Below are 25,129 nucleotides of genomic sequence, written 5' to 3'. Positions count from 1 at the left end.
TCTCTTATGCTTTAATGAGCTTCTGCTCATTTAAAACAGAAAAATTAAATAAATAAAAAGCTAACCAGACTTGCCTTGCCTCAGAATCAAGAGTGCCTGTTCCATTCGCAATGGTGATAATAGGAACATTTGCAAAATCTCATTCTGAGCATTCTCTATAACCAAGTGGTCTTTTTCACAAAACAAATTCCTTATTTCCAATCACCTGGATTTAATTTTCTATCATTGGCTAACCTGGTTCCACTTGAAAGACAGGAATAAAAATAAGGGGCAAATTCTACACAAATGGAGGACAGTGGGATTCTTTTGCCAACATACCAAAAAAGGACAGCTGGATAAAACTCAGCAAAAGACTTCCAACACTTAAAAAATGCCTTATTGTTATTTGGCAAGAGAGATCAAGGGACTACAGCACGCTGCGTCCGAACAGGTATCTAGGGAAAATGAGTCAGCACTGTACACAGAGAAGGAAAGCTGGACAGTACAGCTGAACCTGCAAGCGGCAACTCAAACAGCACTCACTCAAAAGAATGCAGGGCCCTGGGGGGAAATGGAAAATTCCCCTGGCCACAGCAAGGTAAAAAACACCAGCTGTTTCTTCAAAACAGGTGGCAGAGTATATATACATGGCACATCTGGATGGCTGGTCAGCTTGGGGTGCTGGGGAGGAAATGGACTCCAGACAGACTCGGCAGGTGTAATACATTTAGTTTGGTTTGAGGGCCTTTTGTCTCTAGAGCCTTAGAGGTCTCTCAGCTGTAGAGATCTACCATTGGCTGCACTCTCTCTCTCTCCATGAAAGAACTGGGCTGTCCATCCCTGAGCTTTATATTTTCCCAACTAATTATATCTTTAAAAGAACTCTGCTTAGCTTTAGAGCCTGCATTTGATTGTTGGCACAAGGCTCTTGCTGCAACAATTCTGTAATTTTTTTACATTTTGTTGCAGCAGGTAAATAGAGTTGTATTCTAACTGAGGGTACTACTTAATACAACAACCTGTATCTCACTTTGCCTAGCAGTAAAACATTTTATGTCATAGTATTAAGACACTCGTTGTGCATACATTACTCACACTTTCCCCTGAGTTTATGCTCAGTGGAGGCAGAGAACCGTCACTCTTTTTTCCATAATAAACTCCTTTTATGTCCCTGGAGAATTTCTGAGCATGCTGGCATGACTGGAGTTGTAATACTCGCTAGCTGGTATTGGCACACACGGGCATCCCAGCAGCAGGTGTCTGCAATGGGTAGAAGCTCAGAATGGCCAGGAAGGTAATGGCTGTGGGCTGGTTCCCTCAGGGATGGCCAGCAGTTCAAATCACAGTGCTCATGCGGATGTGATTAACCTGGCTTTACCAGCGCCAGGAAGTCTGTCCTGAGCTGTGGGGAATAGCAACAGGCGTCTCTAGACAGTAAGACAGGAAGTTGTAAGGCTGGGGATAACGTAGGCAGTAGCTATGTACAGCAGGAGGAGAGGAAAAAAAAAAGTCCCTGATGAAAAGGGCCTGGCAAGAGCTGGGTGAAGGAACCAAGTTAGCAGGTTGAGATACAGAGCAGAGGGCCTTCCCAGCAGGGCAGTGACCGAGGTAGAAGCCAGGCACACGGCTGGACAGCAGTGTGGGTACTTGGCGGGGTTCACCGGTCACATTTAGCCCTGACCTAAGGACAGAGACTCATCACAAGTCTCACCAGCAGATGAAATCAGAATTCTTACTCTACACTCTGCTTGATCAGGATTGGCTCTCGTACTAGGTGGGCCTGGACTTACCTACCTGGGAATAGCAAGGCTGCCACTTCAGGAAGCCTGGAAGTATACTCAGCATAGTAAACTCCAAATTCATGGTCTAGATTAGGTAAAACCACAGACTCCCCAGATAGTTAATACAAGTGTAAACAGGTAGAAAGAAGGATGTTCTGAGAACAATCAGCCCTGAATTAGGTCTCACTAAAATGACTAATTATCTGTACCAAAATATGTGACTTACCACAAAAATCACACTTAACAAAAATCTGACTCGATTATAACCTTTGCCAGTCAGAAGACTCTGAGGTCTTGGGAAACCTGCGGAGGTCTCTGGTAGGGGTAAGGTACTTCTAAAATGTGCTTCTAAAGCACATTCCTGGCCCGGAGCTGATCATAATATTCTCCCTTATACTCGCCAGCCAATGTCAGAATTACTGCCCAAGGATTTTCTAAGAGGGAATTAGCCAACACTTCTAGACTGCTCTGCTGTAGTTGCATCTTCCTTTCTGAACAAGAATTTAATCCCCTTGACTCTGAACCAGGTCTCAGGCATTTTGGGCTGATGTTTCTCCTCTTTAGGAATGGGACCTGGGGGGGTGGGGGGGAGGGCTAAAGGTCTCTGAAGTAATTTTCAAATTTATATAATCTGACAGCAGAGCTCTTTTTAAATCTCTGTGGTGACAAGATTTAGTTTCCTCCCTAACTTCCTCCTGTAACAAAAAGCTTTTATGTAAATGTGTGAAAGCACACACATACTCTTACACACATATGCTTGTATTTTGCATTTTAATTTTACAGACAAGAAAGCTGAGGGTAAATGATTTTCCTAAGATCACACAGCTATTTAGTGGTAAAAGTGGGGGCAGAAATAAATTCTTCAAATTCTTAGTTTTGTTCTTTGCCCAATATGCCATCATCCTTAATTCATTATCATTCTTTAGAATTTCATAATAAAAAAATGAAAAATTTTCTCAATTTCCCCCAAACCCTCTCCACCGTCTGTTCCATGACCTTGCCCTTTTCTCCACAAGACCTTCACATTCCCAGTTGCTAAAATATGTAAATAAAAAATTATTTTAGTGGGATTTTCTGTATTGTGTATACAAAGTAGAAACTGCAATGCTGTTCAAAGAACTCAGGATTAAGCTAGTATGTTACTCTGAATATTATTTAGAAAAACTGATTCTTAAACTTCAAATATGCTAAAGAAATATAAGACAGAGTATGATAACACAGACCCTATTGCAAAAGCTAAAATAGAAGTATAACTTGTTTAATTAAATGTTATCTTTGCAGTTTTTCTTTTTTTTGTCTTTTTTTTTTTTTCCAATCAGTTACATTTATTGTTAGGTTTCTATCCTACTATTGTAAAGAGGATATTCTTAGGCAGCTGCTGACATTATGGACAGAAAGGCTGCCAAAAGGCCTGCTTGCTAACTACGAACTCAATATGCCATCATAAAATGTACTGCTTCTGTGTGGGCCACAGGCAACGTGAGGACAGGGGTGGGAACCACACTGCATGAAGACATTTTAATTGGGACTAGTTTAGTTCCATTCGACATACATGTACTGAGCTCCTATTCACGCCAGGCAGCAGGGGAACAAAGATGAATATCCTTGAGGCGCTTTAAGTCACATGAAGGAAAAAAAAAAGACACATTAGCAGATAATGTCAATATCATGTAGTGGGTGAATAGAGAGGTAAGTACTTGGGAAGCACAAAAGAGGAGTGCCTGTCTAGCGGGGAAACTAAAGCAAGATAGTTGATGCTTTATATGGGATCCCTCGGCTTTTAAAAGCTTGACAAACGTGCAAGTTTCAGTAGTATTGGTTATGACCCATGACTAGACTCAATACATGTCAAAATTGAAAAGGCTTGCTAAGTAAAAGGAATTACCATTACCGTGCTGAATTTTGGACCTAGTTTCCTTCCTTTCCCCTCCTTCGTTTCACTCCCTTCCTTCCTCTTCCCCTCCCTCCCTGTCTTCTTTCCCTCCCCCTCCCCCATTTTTTGGCATAGTTTTAAAGCACTTATTCTTGTACTTTATTTTGGTACTAGCTCTGCATGGCTACTAGAGTACATCATAATGCTTAATCCCATGACCTATTCATTTACACAGTAACATTAAAACTTTTCTGTTTAAATCACTAATTGGCTAAGATTAATTTGTGAGACCAAAGCCCACAGCTCTGGAAAAATATAAATATAATAACAGGTAACAGTATTTCTCAATTTAGCTTGCATGATTCAGACTCTACTTCACGAAAGAATCCCTCTTCTGTACTTATTACTTAGCGGGCCACTGGGATAAAATATTATATGCCTGGATCATTTTAACATGAAGACACTATATTTTTCTCACCAATGTCTGGAAAGAGTGTCTATAAAACCTTTTTTTATTCTTTACTGGATTTTTAGGTAATAATTGAGGAACCTTTGTCAGGACTGTGAAATGATATTTACCATTAAAGTATCCGATCTAGAAGAAAACTAATACTGATAGTAATAGATTAAAAAAATACTGCCTGTTCTAGACTTACTGGGGGGGATCATTTCATAAGCTATATAAATGTCTAACCACTATGCTGTACACCAGAAACTAATATAATATTGAATGTCAACTATAACTGAAAAAGTTTTTTTAAAAAAAACTGCCTAAGTAAACATAATTATTTGTCAAGGAAGGTATTTAAGTTCAACAAATAAGCTCCAATACATAAACAACACAGCAGTTATTTTTTATTACTCTGATGTAGCCTTAACAGACATCGTAAAAGCCCCTAAAAATGTCCCCACAATAACCCACATGGATGAGGGTAATTAATCCATTGGAAGGTGGAAAAATTAGGGCACCAAACCTGAAACTACTATAAATTATTACAATAAAATCCTGAAGTTAACTAGCCCAAACAAATCTATGAATCTGATGAACGCACTGGTTTTTTCAGGTCACTGTGCTGTGCTAATCTACTGTCTAGTCAGCTGTACAGGCAACAATTTGTCCCCAAATTTAGTGGGATCAGTCTGCAACATATAGAAAATTTACAAGTATAACAAAGAAATCTAAAGTGACAAAGCTTCCATATCTTGATGACATTGATAAAAATCAGAGAAGTTACAACAGTAACAAAACATTAGACTTGATTAATAACATGAAAATTGAAATACCTTTTTGAGGACAGAAAAATCCCAAATGAGAACTCAGAAGTCAGAATGAAAACAGAGTAATCAAAGACAATTAGAAATTCTGAGGAAAGTTCTAAAATACATATATAATACATAGCTAGAACGGAAATTAGATTATTTTGGGATGAGGTAAAAATAGGAGAGTATAAAGGCCATGATTTGAATCAAGGAGAATAATAACTGAGGTCAAAAAGAAAAAAGGAAGCAATTTGACTAATAAAGAATAATCAATCATACAGTTATTTTAATGTTATTTTTATAGTGCTAAAGATGAACAATACTGAATCACATGGATGATTACATATTAAAGGGTAAAAAAATGCTTGTCTGACATGAGAAAATAGACAGCATATATTCTTATATGTCTAAATAAAGTCTTGATTACATAGTCTATAGTGAGTTACAAATAAAAACGTGAAATAAGACTGCTTTTTATTTCAACTCTTGTCAAAATTTGCTAAAAGGAACAAAAGTTTTGAGATTTTGCATAAAGAAATATGCAAAGCGAAACAAAAATGCCTAGGGTTGTAAAACACTGGTTGTTTTCCAAACAAACTGCTGAGGTGTCATGGAAATAAAAATTCAAAGCAAAGATATAATGATAACGCTAGAAAGCAAGTCAACATTGGTGATAAAAAGATCAAAAACACTCAGCGCAGACCCACTTACAACATTTATTTTCCATGATTTCTGTGAGTTCTGAAAAATGTAAGGATGACAAAGAGGAATGACTCTGGTGTTTACCATCAACAACCTATCATCAATATCAAGGCCAAAACCACATCATATGTATGGATAAACAGCTCAATTCCATTTGCTTCTAGTTAATCCAATCTAATATAAACCTGGAAATATATTGAAAATTCAAAGAGGTTTTTACATTGAACCATCAAGTTCATGATGGCTAAAAAGCCTTAGATTTATAGATGTTCTTTTACACTTGGTCTTTAATTTTAAGAGAGTGTAATTAGCAGCTACACATAAACCTAAGTAGTATAAAACATTATATAATACTGTGCTATGCCCATCATTATTATAATTAGAAACAATGCCTACCAAAGAGCATTCAAATGCTTTTTATTTTTGATCAAAGGTTTCTACTTTATTATTGTAGATTTCTTTCCTTTCAAAGAGATTTATAACACCATTTACCTGTAAGTGGACAATTCTCAGAAATATGTCTTCTCTCATGCTCATCTCGATATCGAAACGAGAAAGTCTTTTGTCTGCGTCTGTGCTTGCTGCCCGTACTTCTTTGTCAGGGGAGACATGCTGGGGAAAGTCTAGCATGGTTCGTTCCACTGTTAACAGAGCAAAAAACTGTAAGGCTCATCAAATCAGTATTAAGATCAATACCTCCTATCTAGAAGAATGATTACCCTGATAAAAGATTTTCACTTCATACTATCTTTAACTGTTCCGAAGGCTATCAAGGAACAGCATCTAATGTAGGACTTGGCTGTCCCAGTGGCATCATTAGGAATAAGGGTGTGCACTGAACACATACCGAAGTATGTTAGGGTGTAATTTATGAACTGTAGAAAAGTAGAGACATAGTTTTCACACTGAGGCATTTTATAATCTGGGGAGGAAGGAGTAGGGAAGAGCACATAAACAGATAAAGAGCCACACAGGACAGAGCAGGTTAGTTGTCAGGTAAAGGGGATAGTAATTCAAAGGCAGCGATACCCAGGGCTGGGGCACCGTGTAATGCCTTATGGAGAAGGTCGGACCTTAGAGGATGGTGGGGCAAGACCAAGGGCTCAGTAGGGGCTTGGAGAAGCAGAGATTGCAAGCCAGGGGACTGGCAGAGACAATGTTTAAGAAACGAGCAGAAGAACTTAGTGGGATGGGGTCTATTTAGAAGTTCTTAATCTTTATTACAGGCTCCTTAGAGAATTTAATGGAAGTTATAGACCCTCCAAACATTCATATAAACATAAGAAGTTCCATACAATTTCAGAAGATTCCCAGAAATCTCAAAGGACACATCCAGTAAGCATCTGAACACTGGGGCTTTCCTGTTAAATGATGGTGGTAATGCATAGTCTACTCTAATTTTCCCATATTATAGTTGAATCTTGGGTTTTTCATACATTTGTATTGACTTTAACTGGGCAAAAATCTGATGTCAGTGAAACCTATACTACAGGAAAAAAGTAAATATGGTTTATAGTGATGGTTGTTATGCTGTGACAATGAGTACATTTTTATTTTTTTATCTTTAGTACTTTGAAGGTATTATAAATAGAATTATAATATTTATTATAAATAATAAAAATTATTAAAATTTACACATGTGGTATATGTAGACAGTAGAGCTACACTTTATATACGGAGAAGTTGTACAGTAAAGCAAGCTGCCTCACTCATATCAGTCCTCTTTACTGTTACAAATAAAGGTATAAAAAATTGCCACAAGTATTTGAATAAATCCATAACGTGTGTTTTAAAAAATCAGATTAATTATTCTTTTAGGTTTTGATTTAGTATATAATTTCATGTCCTGTAATTACAGAAAGAATGGAACAGATTTAAAATTGAATATAGACAGCACCTAAGTGATATAATTAACTGTATAGCAATAACTTCTGTTTACTTTGTAAAATGAACTCTAAAAGATTATTAAGAAGCAATAAAAATTGCACAAGAACTTAAATGAGCAGAATAAAATGCAGGAGCCTAAAATTGGAAACGTATCCTTAAACAAACAATAATAATGAAAACCATTTCCTTCCTTACTTTGCCACAAAGGCCTGGAACCAGACGCATGCTCTCATTGCCAAACTACAAACAGCGCTGATGCCCAGGACCTGACACGAGACGGTGGGGTTTTAACAGCTATGGCTAGAGGCAGAATGAATTCTGTGAACACACACAGATAAGAGAACGCCAGTCTTTAAACATGTATTCCTAGTATGATTAACCCCCAAAGACAAATGTGTGGGAGAGCAAGAACAGATATCACAAAAGTATATTTAAAAGCTGTCTTATTAGAGAAAAAAACCGAATTTAAGATAATTCTTTAAAAATATAATACTTTGGTTTTTGTTTTTTTTCCTGTTAATTTTTATATTTGTTAACTGCATTAAGTTACCAGGCTGGCACACCATCCTGGCCATAAGTGACTGAAGACGTATCTGAACCCAGGACAAACCACATACAGGGTGGGAGATGCACATGAAATTGCCTGCTGGAAAAGCTCTGCTTAATGGGGACCAATCCTTTGACTTTGCCTAATGAGACCAACCAGATCCTTTTTATTTCAGAGTTTAAACTCAAGGTTTGTAGCAAGATTTAGTGGCCATTAATGAGAATGAAGCAGTTGGTAGGTAGTAGAGGCAGAAATTGAAACATAACTGCAGAGGTCAGAGAAAGTAGCCAAGTCCCCATTATGGTGGGACGTAGCGTAGGGAACTCTTGGTGTTCAGGGATTGATGAGGGTAAAGGGATGACCAGGTTACTAGGGCTGTGGAGGATTCTGGACAACCTTCCAAATTCCAGAAGACATACACAAATGTTTTTGACATACAGTTCTACAGATATAGTACTGCTATATTCTTATGAAGCCTGGATACACAGCCAGGTTGTTTAGCCATAATTATCCTACAAAATATATTCAACCCTTAGAGGTCACCAGTGTGAATCTTTATTTCTTATAACTCAAAGGATTTACACTTATATTATAAAAATAATGTATTTTAAGTGTAGAATATATGTAAGTAGAGAATAGCATAAAGAGAAAAGTAAAAATCAATCGTAAACCCACCACCCAAGATATTAACCATTATTCAAATTTGCATATTTTCTTCTGGTTTTCTATGTCCAAATTTTTTTCTATGTCATTAAATACTACTCCTACACATGGTTTTAATGGCTACACAGTGTTACAGGGGGTGAATGTATCATAATTTATTTAGCCATCCTATGGGTTGTCACTTAAGGATTGTTTCCAAGCTTTTGCTATAATGCAGTACCTGTCTATACATAAATGTATACACGATTTATTTCTGTATCTGATTATAGCCTTAGATTAAATGCCTAGATGGGGAATTATTGAGCTAGGGTACAAACTTCTTAAAAGTTTTGATACATATTGTTAAAATGCTCTCCAGAAAGTGGGTGTAATGAGTGTACATTTTATAGCACCTTTGCCAACATAATACAAAAAATTATTAGGTCATTCAATTCTAAGCAATTAATTAGTCATTATGTAAAAATCAATGTCTTGTAAAATTGGAAAACGAATTGCCAAGACAGAAAGTGTAAAATGGTTAGGATGCCCACAAAATGAAATATTGATGTGTTTTTGCATCCTACTTACCTATATATTTCACTTCTACATCAGCCAGTGCCTGCAAACAGTTCTCGTAAGTTACTTCCTCAAGGTCAAGCATTCCAATAGCATCGTACACCTGTTTGGTGTGCACAATGAGCTCCTCAGTTCTTGTTTTAATTTGCTCTGGTGAAAGATCCCATCTTAAAACATTTCTGCCAGCTGCAGTATAGGAAGACATTGCCTGAAGAGGAGACATCACTTCTCTTCCAAGCGTCATTCTGAATAAAACCCTGAAACCACCAACTCTGAAAAGAATCAGAAAAAGAACAAAATTTAGGCATTTTTGTTGGTCCAAAGTTAATACACAAATGTGTATTACCGAATTTGATCTGAAATTAAAAAGAAGTTTTTAATAAAATTGAGCACATTTCTTTCAGGTGAACACATATGCACAAAATTAACTGCTCTTGTATTTTCATTTTTTTCTTGAATACTTATAGATTTAGTAGAATATGTACTTCCTAAACACTGAATTGTTTATATATAATTAAATCATCAGAAAAAAAAAGTTAGGTGTCAAAGAAATAACTGTCCTTTATAAATTAAATCAGTGAACTTTCCTATTTAAATGTCTTTCCTATGCTAATGTTCACCTACTATGTATATAGACTCAAAAACATTTTGGGATTCAGCAAGGAAACATTTTAAAAATTCTCTTTTTATGTTGAACACCAGTTAAACATTTTTTTCCACCAAAATTTCATGTAACCCAAGAATGGGAATTTCAATTTAAGACTTGGAAAATAAAATCTGGTATAGCTATGACATTATCCTAAAAGAAAAAAGAAATTAAGAATAATGATACCAGGGCCGGCAGAATGGCACGTTGGTTAAGAGCTGGCTTGGGATGCTTGAGGGCCCTGGTTCAGATCCCACATATGAGGGCCAGTGACACTGCCCTCTACAGCTAAGATGCTGAACAACAGCTCAACCTGGAGCTGGGCTGCCGTGAGTCGCCACTGCTGCAGTGGGTTGCCATGGGCTACTGTGTATAGCCAGTGGCCAGCAGCTGCAGTGAGCGGCAGTCTAGAAGCTGTTGACTGATCTGCCTCGCCCGGGAAGAGCACAATGATGGTGCCAACTTGGGCCAGTGAAGCAACGTCCTCCACAACTAGACTGAAGACCAAAAAAACGACAGCAACTTGTCTGTTCCCTTTCCCCCAATTCCCCAATAAAAAATCTTAAAAAAAATAAAATAAAATAAATGAATAATGATACCAATCCTTCACTCCCTTCAACACTGAAACTAATAATTCATGCCATGTATATATCTATCTACACATATGTATGTTTGCGTGTCTAGCCAATTTTGAGCTTACAAATAAAAATGCTATAATAGGCAACATTGATTTTGTGTTTGGGCACTGTACTAAATGCATTCCATTTATTAACTCAGCTCTTACAACAGCCCTATGAGGCAGACAGATACTGTGATTATTCTTATACTACCACAGAGGAAACTAAAACACAGAGAACTTCAGTAACTTGCCCAAGGTCACATAGCTAGTTATATGGTGGAAGCTAGGATTAAAAACCAGGTAGTACAGATCTAGGTTCCATGCTCTATGCTAAGCTTCACTCCTATTATCTTACAAGAGCCCCAAACATCCTTATGACGTAAGTAGGGCATTATTCCCTTTTAACATGATGCAATTGAGGTTCAGAGAGACTGACTTGTTTAAGGTCATTTGCTCCACAAATCTTTATGACCATGTGCTGTGTCTGGTCACTGTGACAGGCACCGAGGAAAAAAGGCAAATCAACTAGGACCCTGTTATTATAATATGGTGGAGAAGACAAAGTGATGAACAGGCAATTATACTGTATTGGGATGAGGGCTATGATAAGGGTAAATAGAGGGAACTCTGAAAGACCATGGAAGGAACTTTTCTAGGAAGATTTTCCAGAGGCTCAAGGAGAAAGCCGAGATCTGGACAATGTGCAGAAACTATCCAAAGGCCAAAGGCTGTAAAGGGAGAGCAGTCTGACAGGTAAGTAGGAAGTACTGAATGCACAGCCTTGGAAATCATTAAAGTTCAACATTATTCTGAAGGCCAACGAGACAGCCATGAAAGCGTTTTACTCAGGTGAGCGATGAGATAAAACACGCATTTTAGAGGAATCACTCAAATTATAGTGAGTTGAAATGTTTGGAAGAGAGAGATCATTCTAGAGGGAAGTTATTACTGTAATTGGGGCATGATTATAGTACACTGTACTAGGAAACAGGGCGAATTGAGTGATTTCAAAGATATTCAGAAGTAGAATCAATATGAGTTGGTACTGAATGGATGTGTGGGGGAGGAGAGTTGAGGAGGATGCCCAGGCTTCTGTCTGAGAAATGGATGGATGGATGGTGGTGCCATCAATAAAGTAGGGAATGGAGTTAGCAGGGGGAGGAGGACGCTTTTGGGGAGTGGGGGAGAGAAATTCAGTTTTGGACATGCCAAGTGGCTGTGGCACATATAAGTGGAATTCATCATTATTAAATGGTATGCAAAAAAGAATGACTTGCTGTTTAGGTAAACTGTTTCGTAAATACTTTTTTAAAGACAGTTGCTAAAAAGCCAACCTAAAAAAAAACCCCTGCTATTATAGAAGTTTGAGAAAACATTGTGAAGATTTAGAAGATCTCTGAATTCAGATTACTTGTCTTTATGTGTATTCTTGTTCTACTTTAAAGAACTGAAATTGGAAATAAAAAATGATGCATTTTAGGTGTAGTTTATGCAAGGACAGTGAGGAATGCCATTCAAATGATTCATACTTGACAAAAAGGCCTTCACCTTACATAAAAATATTTGGAAATAAACAAACATTTATGTTTTGTTTGAATACATTGTTCAAGCAATCTGTCGTTTTTTATAATTCTACTTGAAACCAATTTTTTCAATTAATTATTAAATGACATATAGAGCAACATCCTAATGGAGGTGAGAACAAATGGCACACAAGGTTGGACAATTAAGTTCAAAATTATTGCAACACTGTTGCTAACCCTTTTTGATACCAGAGGGATTACTCATTATGAATTTCTACCAATTGGACAAACAGCTAACCAAGTTTACTATTTGGAAGTGCTGAAAAGCCTGCGTGAAAAAGTTAGATGCACTGAACTTTTCGCCAACAATTCATGGCTCTTGCATCACAACAATGCACCAGCTCACACAGTACTGTCTGTGAGGGAGTTTTTAGGCAGTAAACAAATATCTGTATTTGAACACCCTCCCTACTCACCTGATCTGGCCCCCAATGACTTTTTTTTTTTTTTAAGTGGGGAAGTGTGTTTTTCCAGGACCCATCAGCTCCAAGTCAAGTAGTTGTTTCAATCTAGTTGTGGAGGGCACATTTCAGTGGCCCATGTGGGGATCAAACCAGCAACCTTGGTGTTATGAGCACTGTGCTCTAACCAACTGAGCTAATCAGCTGCCCTGATGACTTTTCTTTACCCAAAGATAAAGGAAATATTGAAAGGAAGACAATTTAATGACATTCAGGACATCAAGGGTAATACGACAACAGCTCTGATGGCCATTCCAGAGAGAGTTCCAAAATTGCTTTCAAAAATGGACTAGGTGCTGGTGTCAGTGCATAGCTTCCCAAGGGGAGTACTTCGAAGGTGACCATAGTGATATTCAGCAATGAGGTATGTAGGACTTTCTCTAGAATGAGTTTGCGAACTTAATTGTCAGACCTTATATAAAACATGGGCAGTGTAATGTTTCAGATAGGAAGAGAAACTACAGTATTAGTAATATCAATAAAACAGGTAAAACGGGAGTAGTTAAAGTAAAAAAGTTAGATGTCTGAATTTAAGAATTCAAAAGTTAATAAGCAGTCTGATGGGCTGGCCGAGTGGCGCATTGGTTAGGAGTTGGCTTGGGATGCCAGCTCTGAGCAGCAGGGCCACCGGTTCGGATCCCACATGAGGGCCAGTGACGCTGCGCCCTCTACAGCTAAGATGATGAACAACAGCTCGACCTGGAGCTGGGCTGCCGTGAGTCGCTGGTGACTGTTTAGGCTGCAGTGGGGCTGGCCTGCAGCGGGAGTGAGCTGCCATGAGCGGCCGTCCAATGGACGGCAAGCAACTGCCTCAGCTGGGAAAAGCACAATGATCACAATACCAACATGGGCCAGTGAAGTAACATCTTCCACAACTAGACTGAAGAACAAAAGGACGGCAACTTGTCTGTTCCCCTTCCCTGATTCCCCAACGCTGTTCCCATCCCCCAATTCCCCAATAAAATCTTTTAAAAAATAAAAATAATAAGCAGTCTGACAAGATCCAGGATATCTTCCTGAAAGTGGATGGTTGATATAAACAAGTTGAAGAGCGCAAAGGGCTGACAATCTCCTATTGGATAAATTGTCTACGTTGAACACTGGCATCAGCAGCAGTTAGGCCTGGGAGTAGAAAAGAAGACTGAATCAGGAAGCCAAGGCTTCAAAGAATGGAGAGGACAAACCAGATAGTTGAGAGAGGACAACACGGGTAGGGTACAGAATGATAAAACCAGATTGAGAGCCTCAACGGTGTTTTCATACACTGGTGCATAAGTGCTGGTCTGGGAGAATAACTCCCCAGGTAGGAGCTGGGGAACAAAGAAGATGTGACTCTTTCCTCCTTACTTTGTGGTATGGAATGTGGAAGAAAGGGGGGTGTAGGAGAAACATTTTCCGCAAGGTTGAGTGGATTTCAGTAAAGGTTAAACGAAGAAGGAACAATCCAGAGAGTGTGAAACAGTGGAGGTCCTCTCCACACCCCACACCCCCCGCCCCAACTATGGGACAAGTTTCCAGAAATAACAAGGGAGAAATCTAAGCATATAGTGAATAAACAGGTGTGGCTGTCCAGCCATTGACCTCTTCCCTTATGTAATTATACACACATTTTCTTCCTAGTACCCATGCATTCTCCACACACAGCCCATGATCTTTAAAGGTGGCTGTGCCTACCCTCAGAGCTCCTGTGAATGTAACTGAGAAAAGTTTGTGTCCTTGACTGAAGCTGGCATCCATCTTATAAGAGTGGAACCTCACTTATGAAATGAACACTGTAAATGGAAGAATAAAGGAAGGAAACCAGATGCTTACTGACATCACTAAGCCCCTAGATCAACTAATTCTGAAGTGTGACCCAGAGCTAGACTTTCCAGTTATGTGAGTCTATTGTTTAAGCCAGTTTGAATGTGGTTTTGTTATTTCCCGCATACAGGATCCTGATTGATAAAGGAATGAAAAGTGATAAAGGAATGAGCATAGGAAAAAAAAAGTATAAAAATCAGAGTAAAGAAATCATGTATGACTAGAGGGTCTTACAAGCTTGGTGATGGCCTAAAATAATAGGGATGTGAAGTTCAGTGTGTGGAGTTGGCTGAAATTTTCCAAAATAATTATTCCCACAATTCTTCATGGATACATAGACCTGAGGTCTTCAAGGAGTCAGCCATGACCATGATTAACTGGGCTTCTAAGGAAGTTCTAGTACAGGTGAAGAGGTTGGATTACTGAGGTAGTGAATAGCAAGTAGAAGACTGATGACTAAACATAGGACTTCAGCATCTTAATACCCTGTTCTTTTTACTTACTCCTCTTAGTACAAACCAATTATTATGGACACATTTTAATTATTGTTAAACAACTTTAAAAGAAAATCACTCCAAACATTTCACCATTAAGATGACCATGACTGGTTTTCATTTATTTACTAACATTTATCAAAAGAGTGAGTGTTTGGTGACAGAATAACCTGCTTTTAACTCAGTCAAACTGATAAAAATGTCAGCACCTTCACCTTGGCTAAATGGATATACCCATAATCACCCCTGTACAACTTGTGTTGTGACAAATGAAAAACTACCCCTTTCTTAAAGTAATATTATTCCCTGAATGTGGGAGGGGTAAGAAGAAAGGTACAGAGAAGTTAGAAATAATGATTTTTGTGGGTCAACAGAACACATTAATTTTTTTCTCTCATATCTTCTTTTCTCACCTTCTGTTTTTTTTGTCTTATTAATAATTCCTTTTGGGATTAATCATTCTTGTTACCAAGGAAAAGGAATGAAGACAGAAGGATCTCCTTATACTTCTAACTAAAAGATTCTGATAAACAGAACATTTTTCTGTCTGCATTGTCTCTGTTTTCCTCTTCCATTGTCAGTTTGCTGCCCCTTCTCCTTCCCTTTGTAACCTTTTCAAGCTCACTCAATACTTCAGATGTCGGTACCTTTCTTGAAACTTCAGTGCCTCTGCAGCCCTGGGGAACTGTACCTGGGTGGAAAACACGTGTACCTGCAGTAACTCTAGCAACTGTGCTTGTGCTCTTGATAATCTGGTGAGGATTTTTTTTATTGAATTTCCACAACTGAAAGCTACAAAAGTTGAAAGCAGGCAATACAGTGTGATCCTGTCTTTCCCTACAGGAGTTATTACATACAATTAATTGAAAATTCAAATATAGATTAAATCAGATATTTCTACTGTCTAATTAAACACTAGGTGATTTTTTTTCCCTACAAACTTCCAGGCTTTTTATTATTTCTGTCCCAATTGCACCTTCTTCTTTGTTTCTTCTGTCTTTAAAGCACTTTTCAGCACACAACACTGTGAAATTTCTAACAAAGACATAATATAGAATGCTATCCTGGAATTGACAGGAAGGTGCATTTGTTAGGCTGCAGTCTCCTGTATCCAACAAAAAAATGAAGTACTTAGGCAAAGAAAGCAAGTAACATAGATTTTGATAGAGATTACCAGATTGCAGAATTTCATTTGGACAAATGAGCATGCCATAGTTATTTTTAGTTAATTATTGTCTTAAAACTTCTGCAAAACACTTTATGGAATGTACTTTCAGAAATGCTCTGACTTACTGGATTCATTTTCTTTTGAAGTAGAGTTTAAAGGCCTACGTTTCTTCCCATCAAGGCTTCCTTCACCATTCTAGTTCATCCAGATCTGAGCTTCTATCATGTTTTATGTATGCCATTAATTTTAAACATTTACATTACCATCACCCACCTGTTCAAGCGGCTTGCCTTATATTCTTAATTAGACTAGGAATTTCTCAAGCCCAATAATCATTTAAATTTCTTTTCTCATACCCCCAACTGGAACGCATTGCACACTGCTGAGTACATAGTAGATGCTCACTGTATGCTTGAAATGAGATGAGACTGACTGATAAGGCTAAAACATTTCAGCAGCATTATCTTCCGTCATCATCACTATTTGTGAAATAAACATCCATGTAGGGAAATGTGTTTTATTAGAGCCAAGGCTAAGAAACTCCATTACGTAAAGTGTCATAACTTCTGTTTCCCCACAATTTACATTTTATCCATGTTCTTATCCTATAGGGTTACTGTGTTGAGGTACATGGTTTGCATGGCGTTTCCTGAAATTTGCCCCGATTCTTCAAGACACTGGGCAAATGTTCCGAGTATTTACTTTGGAACTAATGTTTCTCTACAAACTGCTATTGCGGGCTGCATTTCATTAATCCCTCCAAAATGGAATTCCTGTATGTTTACTTTAATTGCTTCTCTAGTTCCATTTCATCAGAACCACTCCCTTCTAATCTTGATTCCTATTGTTCACAAAGTTGATGGGTTTTTTTTCTGTCACTGGTTTAACCAAGTCACTACTCTCATTATGACTTATCAGGCCATAGCATAAGTCCGGGTTCATTTCATTAGAGCATATAGAGCTCCTTAATTTTGGATGTCACCAATGCCAAAGCCGAGCCATGCACCTCCCCAATGCTTACCTGTTCCTTTAGGCACGTATCTTACTTCTACCTGAAAACCTTCATCCAAGCAGCTCTTTATCCACTATATCTGTGCTGTCCAATACAGTAGTCACATGTAGCTATTTAAATGTAAATTAATTAAGAGTAAATAAAATAAAAAGTTCAGCTCATCAGTTACACTAGGCACATTTCAAATACTCAATAGCCACCATGGCAAGTGGCTACCCTATTGGACAGCACAGATAAAGAGAACATTTTCATCACTGCAGAAGGTTCTCATGGATAACACTGCAGTAGACAATCTCATTACAGGAATGAGATGTATATCTGTATCCTCCTATGGGCATCCTTTCCCTTTTCCGCTCTCAAAGCAGTTCCCTTGGTATTGTCTTTGGAGTGAAGAAGGAACAGAAATTGAGGAAGGGAGAAGTCATTTTCTGAGTGGTTCCTATGTGCCAGGCAGTGCAGAAACATTCGTTTAATGCTAACACTGAGAAATACGTATGAGTAAGCCCTACTTACAACAGCAACAATGTAGTAGAAAAGAATTTTGGTTCTTTCTACAAGGAATAGGGCCAAAGGTACTAACAATATTAGAATATAAAAGCGGCCTTTCTACAAATTAAATTTCACAAATTATTTATTTTTACAACTAAGAGTTAATCTTATTAGCTGTGCTTACCAAGATAGAGGTCAAGTTACAAAATTGTACCTAAAGGTTCCTGGTACATGTAATAGACCCTCAACACATCAAACATTTGTGAACTTACTGTTTTTCCTCTGTATCTTTTCATGGCTCTCATTTCTGCCAGTCACCAACTGTTAAAGTATCTCGGACTGGTGAACCTCTCCCATACAACCAGCTTCTCTCTTGATAAACAAACTTCCTTACATCCTCAACCTCTTTACAGAGCACATTGTCTATTCCACTTTGTCTTAAAAATTTTTTGTTATAAATTATTTCAATTACAGTTGACATACAATATTATATTAGATTCAGATGTATTGCATAATGGTTATATAACCTACAAAGTGATACCCTGGATAAGTCTAGTATCTACCTAGACTTATCATACGTAGTTACTACACTACAGTATTATTGACTATATTCCCTATTCTGTACTTTATATCCCCATGACTATTTTGTACCTGCCAATTTCTACTTCTTAATTCCTTCACCTTTTTCACCCATTCCCTCCCAAACCCCCCGCCAATCTGCAACCATAAGCTTGTTCTCTGTATCTATGAGTGTGTTTCTGTTTTGTTTGTTTTTTAGACTTCACGTGTAAGTGAAGTTATATGGTATTTGTCTTTCTTTGACTTATTTCACTTAGCATAGATGAACCTTATTTCTTTAGGTTCATCCATGTTGTCGCAAATGGTAAAATTTCATTCGTTTTTATGGCTGAGTAATATTCTATTGTATAGATGTAACAAATCTTCTCTATCCAATCATCTATGGATGGACACTTAGGGTGTTTCCATATCTTGGCTATTGCAAATAATGCTGTAGTGAATATAGGGGTGTATATATCTTTTCTAATTAGTGTTTTGGATTTCTTCAGATAAACACCCAGAAATGGAATTGTTGGTTATATGGTAATTCTATTGTTAATTTTCTGAGGACCCTACATACTATTTTCCGTAGTGACTGCACCAATTTGCAATCCCACCAACAGTACACGAGGGTTCCCTTTTCTCCCCATCTTCGCCAACACTTGTTGTTTGTTGATTTACTGATGACAGCTATTCTGTAAGATGATATCTCATTGTGGGTTGAATTTGCATTTCTCTGATGATTAGTGATGTGAGCATCTTTTCACATGTCTATTGGTCATGGGTATGTCCTCTTTGGAGAAATGTCTATTCAGGTCCCTGCCTATTTTTTTTTAAAGATTTTTATTGGGGAATTGGGGGGATGGGAACAGTGCTGGGGAATTGGGGGAAGGGAAACAGAAAAGTTGCTGTCGTTTTGTCTTCAATCTAGTTGTGGAGGACGTCGCTTCACTGGCCCAAATTGGCACCATCATTGCGCTCTTCCCAGGCGAGGCAGATCAGTCGCTGGCTTCTGGGCAGCCACTCACAGTGGCTGCTGGCCACTCACACTGGCTGCTGGCCACTCACGCTGGCTGCTGGCTACACACGGTAGGCCATGGCAACCCACTGCCACAGGGGCTGTAGCCTACGCCGTCACCGGCGACTCACAGGCAGCCCAGCTCCAGGTTGAGCTGTTGTTCAGCATTTTAGCTGTGGAGGGCAGTGTCACTGGCCCTCATATGTGGGATCCGAACCGGGGCCCTCTGGTGTCCCAAGCCAGTTCTTAACCATTGCGCCACTCGGCCGGCCCTCCCTGCCTATTTTTTAATTGGATTGTTTTTTTGGTGTTGAGTTGTATAAGTTCTTTATAAATTTTGGATGTAACCCTTTATCAGAAGTATCATTGGTGAATATCTTCTCCCATTCAGGAGGCTGTCTTTTCGTTTTACTGGTGGTTTCCCTTGCTGTGCAAAAACTTTTAGATGTAGTCCCATTTGTTTATTTTTTCTTTTGTTTACCTTGCCCAAGGAGACAGATCAGAAAAAAATATTACTATGAGTAATGTCAGAGAGTTTCCTACCTATGTTTTCTTCTAGGAGTTTTATGGTTTGGGTCTTACATTTAAGTCTTTAATCCATTTTGAGTTTATTCTTATATATGGTATAGAAAGTAGTCTAATTTCTTTTTTTTTTTCCTTTGCATGCCTCTGTCCAGTTTTCCCAACACCATTATTGAAGAGGCTGTATTCACCCCATTGTATATTCTTGCCTCCTTTGTCATAGATTAATTGACCATATAGCCATGGGTTTATTTCTGGGCTCTCTATTCTGTTTCATTGATCTATGTGTCTATTTTTATGCTAGTGCCATGTTGTTTTGATTACTAGACTTGTAGTATAGTTTGATTTCAGGGGGCATGATACCTTAAACTTTGTTCTTCTTTCTCAAGATTGTTGTGGCTTTCAGGGTCTTTTGTGGTTCCATATGAATTTTAAGATTATTCGTTCTAGCTCTGTGAAAAATGCCATTGGTATTTTGATGGCATTGCATTGAATCTATAGATTGCTTTGGGTAGTTCAGATATTTTAATGCTGTTAATTCTTCCTATCCATGAGCACAGTATATGCTTCCATTTATTTGTATCTTCTTCAATTTCTTTCTTCAGTGTCTTACAGTTTTCTGAGTATAGGTTTTTTGTCTCCTTGGTTAAGTTTATACCTATGTTTTTTTGTTTTGTTTTGATACAATTGTAAATAGAGTTGTTTTTTAAATTTCTCTTTCTGAGAGTTCACTACTGGTGTGTAAAAATGCAACCGATTTCTGAATACTATTTTGTATACTGATATTTTACTGAATTCGATCTTTTCTAATAATTATTTGGTGGAATTAGAGTTCTCTATATATAGTATTATATCATCTGCAAATAATGAGTTCTACTTCTTCCTTTCCAAATCAGATACCTTTTATTTCTTTTTCTTGTCCAATTGCTGTGGCTAGGACTTCCAACACTTTGTTGAAAAAAAGTGTTAAAAGTGGATATCCTTGTCTTGTTCCTGATCTTAAAGAGAATGTTTGTAGCTTTTCCCTAGTTGTGGGTTTGTGATATATGTCATTTATTACATTGAACTATTGGGTTGTTGGAAAAGTCATGACACGTGTTTGCAACAGATGGCAGTAGTTCATTTTTGGAAGTACTAGAGTCATTTGCATCTATGTTGTTGCTATGTCATTTGACAGCTGACAGTTCTAGCTTCATTCTAAAAAAAAATGAGCGATTTGGTTGAGTTTTGGAGATATTACAACAAGTTGAAGATGGAAGACCAAACTGCATTTTTGCCATATTTTACTGTTTAATTCCATAAAAGGAAGAATGTGCGCCACACTGGTGAAAAGTTGCATAAAGTTAACGGTGACAATGCTCTAGAAGAACATCAGTGCCAACGATGGTTTGCGAAATACTGTGCTGGGGGTTTTGATCTCAACGACGCTCCTCAGTCAGGGAGGCCCACCGAGGTTGATGATGACAAAACAAAGGCACTGATTGAGTCAATCCCATGTTACACGACACAAGAGATTGCAGAAACACTGACTATCCATTATTCAAGCATTCACGACCACCTGAAGAAGCTGGGATACATAAGCAAGCTAGATATTTGAGTTCCGCATGAACTCAAAGAAGTTCAATTGATGGCGTATATAAACATCTGCAATATGCTCTTTAAATGTGAGGAAAATGATCCTTTTTTGAAGTGATCGATAACTGGTGATGAAAAGTGGATTGTTTACAACAATGCGATGCACAAACTGTCTTGGTCCCGATGTGATGATTTGCTTCAAACGACATTGAAGGCCGACATTCATCAAAGGAAGGTTATGCTCTCAGTGTGGTGGGATTTTAAAGGTGTGGTATTTTTCGAGCTCCTACCAAGGAACCAAACAATCAATTCGAATGTGTACTGTTGGCAATTGGGCAGTTTGAATGAATCCATCATCCAGAAATGTCAGCTGTTAATTGTAAAGGAGTCATGTTCCATTGCAACAACATGAGACCACACACAAGTTTGATCACCCGTCAAAAACTACTGGAGCTTAGATGGGATGTGTTGCCACATCCACCATACTAGCCTGACCTTGTGCCATCAGACTTCCACTTGTTTCACTATCTTCAAAACTCCTTGCGTGGTATAATGTTCAATTCAGATGAGGCTGTAAATCAGCAACTTGTTCAGTTTTTTACAAATAAAGACAGGTCCTTCTATGAATAAGGAATTATGAAGCTCACTAAAAAATGGCAAAAAGTTATTTAACAAAATGGGCAATATACCATTGATTGATCTTTGTTCTTTTTATAAGAAAATGACCTTTGAAAAACATAGACAAAATATGTCATGACTTTTCCAACAACCCAATATGTTCCCTCTATTGTCACTTTGCTGAGTTTTTTAGTCATAAATTGATGTTGAATTTTATCAAATGCTTTTTTCCCATCTATTTATATGATCATATAATTTTTATCCTTCATTTTGTTTATGTGATATATCACATTAATTGACTTGCGGATACTGAGACAACCTTGCATCTGAGGAATAAATATCACTTGATCATGATGTATAATCTTTTCAATGTATTGCTGAATTCAGTTTGCTAATATATTGAGGATTTTTGCATCTGTGTTCTTCAGGCATATTAGTCTACAATTTGTGTGTGTGTGTGTAAAGTCTTTTGTTTTAGAATCAGGGTGATGCTTGCCTCGTAAAAAAAGCTTGGGAGCCTTCCCTACTCCTGAATTTTTTGGAATAGTCTGAGAAGGATAGGTGTTACTTCTCTCAATGTATGGTAAAATTCATCTGTAAAGCCACTTGGTGCAGAACTTTGTTGAGTGTTTTCGGATTACTGATTTGATTTTGTTAACATTATTGGTCTGTTCAGAATTTCTGTTTCTTCATGACTCAGTTTTGGAAGATTGTGTGTTTCTCAGAATTTATCCATCTCTTTCAGGTGTCTAATTTGTTGGCATATAATTGTTCATAGTATTTTCTTATAATACTTCGTATTTCTGTGGTGTCAGTTGTCACTTCTCATTTCTGATATTATTTACTTGGGTCCTCTCTCTTTTTTTCTTGATGAGTCTGGTTAAAAGTTTATCAATTTTATTTATCTTTTCAAATAGCCAGCTCTTCATTTCATTGATCTTTTTTATTGTTTTTTAGACTCTATTTTATTTTTGCTCAGATCTTTCTTATTTCCTTCCTTTTCTCTAGGCTTTGATTGTTGTTTGTTTTCTAGCTCTTTTAGGTGTAAGGTTAGATTGTTTGAGATTTTCTTGTTTCTTGAGGTTGGACTGTACTACTATGAATTTCCCTATTAGAATGATGTGTTTTGTCCCACAGATTTTGGGTCATTGTGTTTTCATTGTCATTTGTCTCAAGGTATCTTTGGATTTCTTCCTTGATCTCATTGTTGACCTATTCATTACTTAGTAGCATGTTATTTAGCCTCCATGTGTTTGTGTGCTTTTCAGTTTTGTTCTTGTAATTGATTTTTAGTTTCATACCATTGTGATTGGAGAATATGCTTGATATGATTTCAATTTCTTAAATTATTAAGACTTGTTTTGTAACCTAACATGTGGTCTATACTAGAAATGTTCCATGTGCACTTGAAAGGATGCATATTCTGCTTCTTTGGGGGTAAAGTGCTCTAAAAATAGCAATTAAATCCATCTGGCCTAAAGTGTCATTTAAGACCACTGTTTCCTTGTTGAGTTTTTGTCTGGGTGACATCAATGGGTTATCAATGGGTTGTTAAAGTCTCCTACAATTACTGTATTACCCTCGATGTCTCCCTTTATGTCCATCAATATTTGCTTTATATATTTAGGTGCTCCTACACTGGGTCTGTAAATGTTTACAAGTGTTATATCCTCATGTTGGGTTGATCCCTTTATAATTATGAAATGTCCTTCTTTGTGTCTTATAGGTTTGTTTTAAAGCCTATTTTGTCTGATATAAGTATTGCTACCACAGCTTCTTTTTTTCATTTCCATTTCCATGAAATATCTTTTTCCATTCCTCTCAGTCTGTGTGTGTCTTTCATACTGGAGGGGGTAGAGTGCATGTGTGTGGGTCTTGTTTTCTTATCCATTCAGCCACCCTCTGTCTTTTGACTGCATTTAATTCATTTACATTTAAAGTGATTATAGATAGGTATGTAGTTATTGCCATTATATTATTCATATTTACGATATTCCAGCCTCCCCCACCACCCCCCTTCTTTTTCTTAAAGAAGTCCCTTTAACATTTCTTGTAATACTGGTTTAATGGTGAACTCCTTTAGCTTTTCCTTATTGGGAAGCTCTTTATCTCTCACTGAATTTTAAATGATAGCCTTGCTAGGTAATCTTGTTTGTAGTTCCTTGCTTCTCATCACTTTGAATATTTCATGCCAATCCCTTCTGGTCTGCAAAGTTTCTGTTGAGAAATCAGTTGACAGACATATGGGAGCTCCCTTGTAGGTAACTAACTGCTTTTCTCTTGCTGCTTTTCAGATTCTCTCTTTATCTTTAACCTTTGGCATTTTAGTTATAATGTGTCTTGGTGTGGGCCTCTTTGGGTTCATCTTGTTTAGGACTCTGCACTTCCCAGGCTTGTAAATCTTATTTCTTTCACTACGTTAGGGAAGTTTTCAGTCATTATTTTTTTCAAATAGTTTTCCAGTCCCTTGCTCTCTCTCTTCTTCTGGTGCAAATGCTGGTACACTTGATGTTGTCCCAGAGGTCCTTAAATTATCCTCATTTATTAAATTCTTTTTTGTTCGTTTTTGTTTTTGCTGTTCTGATTGGGTGTTTTCTGCTATCTTGTCTTCCAAATCGCTGATTTGATCCTCTGCTTCGTCTAATCTGCTGTTGATTCCTCCTGGTATGTTCTTCATTTGAGTGATTATATTCTTCATTTCTGACTGGTTCTTTTTTATGGTTTCTATGTTCTCTTTAATGTTCTCTAACTCTTTGTTGAAGTTGCCACTGAGCTCATTTATTCTTCCCCTAAGTTCATTGCGCATCCTTTATACCAGTGTTTTGAACTCTGTAGCTGGTAAATGTCTTGCCTCCAGTTTGTTTAATTCTTTTTCTGGAGTTTTGTCCTGTTTTTTCATTTGGGCCATGTTTCTTTGCCTCCTCATTTTGGACCCACAGAACCCATCACCTGTGCCATGAAGTGTGCTCATTTCTCTCAAGCTCCTCATGCTACTGGGCCTTGTGACAGGGTGAATTTTCTTCTCAACGCCCAGTGCAGTTTCCAAACTATCACTGTGTTACAACTCCTGAGGCTGCTGCCTTCCTGCAGTAATCATTGCTATTAACAACTGCTCTTAGCAGGGTCCTAATGATTTCTACTAAATCCAACTGACATTCTTCAGTACTTACCTATCTTGACCTTTTGTGATATTTGACAGTGTTGCCACCCCTTCCTTTTTTTATTTGTTCTTTTTTGGAAATTTTTCCTCCCTTAGCATCTGATAATGATTACTCCTTTCATTCTATGTCTCTAGCTATATCTTCAAAATTTCTAT

At 37.7% G+C, this 25,129-nt stretch overlaps 1 protein-coding gene across 3 annotated transcripts in view; it reads right to left on the bottom strand.

Annotated features, from left to right (window-relative positions):
- NLN (neurolysin) overlaps positions 1 to 25,129 on the bottom strand; it is an 86,678-nt gene that overhangs the window by 39,751 nt on the left and 21,798 nt on the right. For all 3 annotated transcript variants that reach the window (XM_019652459.1, XM_019652460.1, XM_019652461.1), the window contains exons 2-3: positions 9,260 to 9,519; positions 6,088 to 6,236 (exon numbers count right to left, since the gene is read on the bottom strand). In XM_019652459.1, coding sequence (XP_019508004.1) covers positions 6,088 to 6,236; positions 9,260 to 9,519 — 409 coding nt within the window. The remainder of the gene's footprint in view (positions 1 to 6,087; positions 6,237 to 9,259; positions 9,520 to 25,129) is intronic.

The sequence above is a fragment of the Hipposideros armiger genome, unplaced genomic scaffold, assembly GCF_001890085.2.
Source record: "Hipposideros armiger isolate ML-2016 unplaced genomic scaffold, ASM189008v1 scaffold_179, whole genome shotgun sequence".
Classification (NCBI taxonomy): Eukaryota; Metazoa; Chordata; class Mammalia; order Chiroptera; family Hipposideridae; genus Hipposideros; species Hipposideros armiger.
The sequence above is the reverse complement of the archived record's forward strand: the minus strand, read 5'-3'. Positions and strand labels throughout refer to the sequence as shown.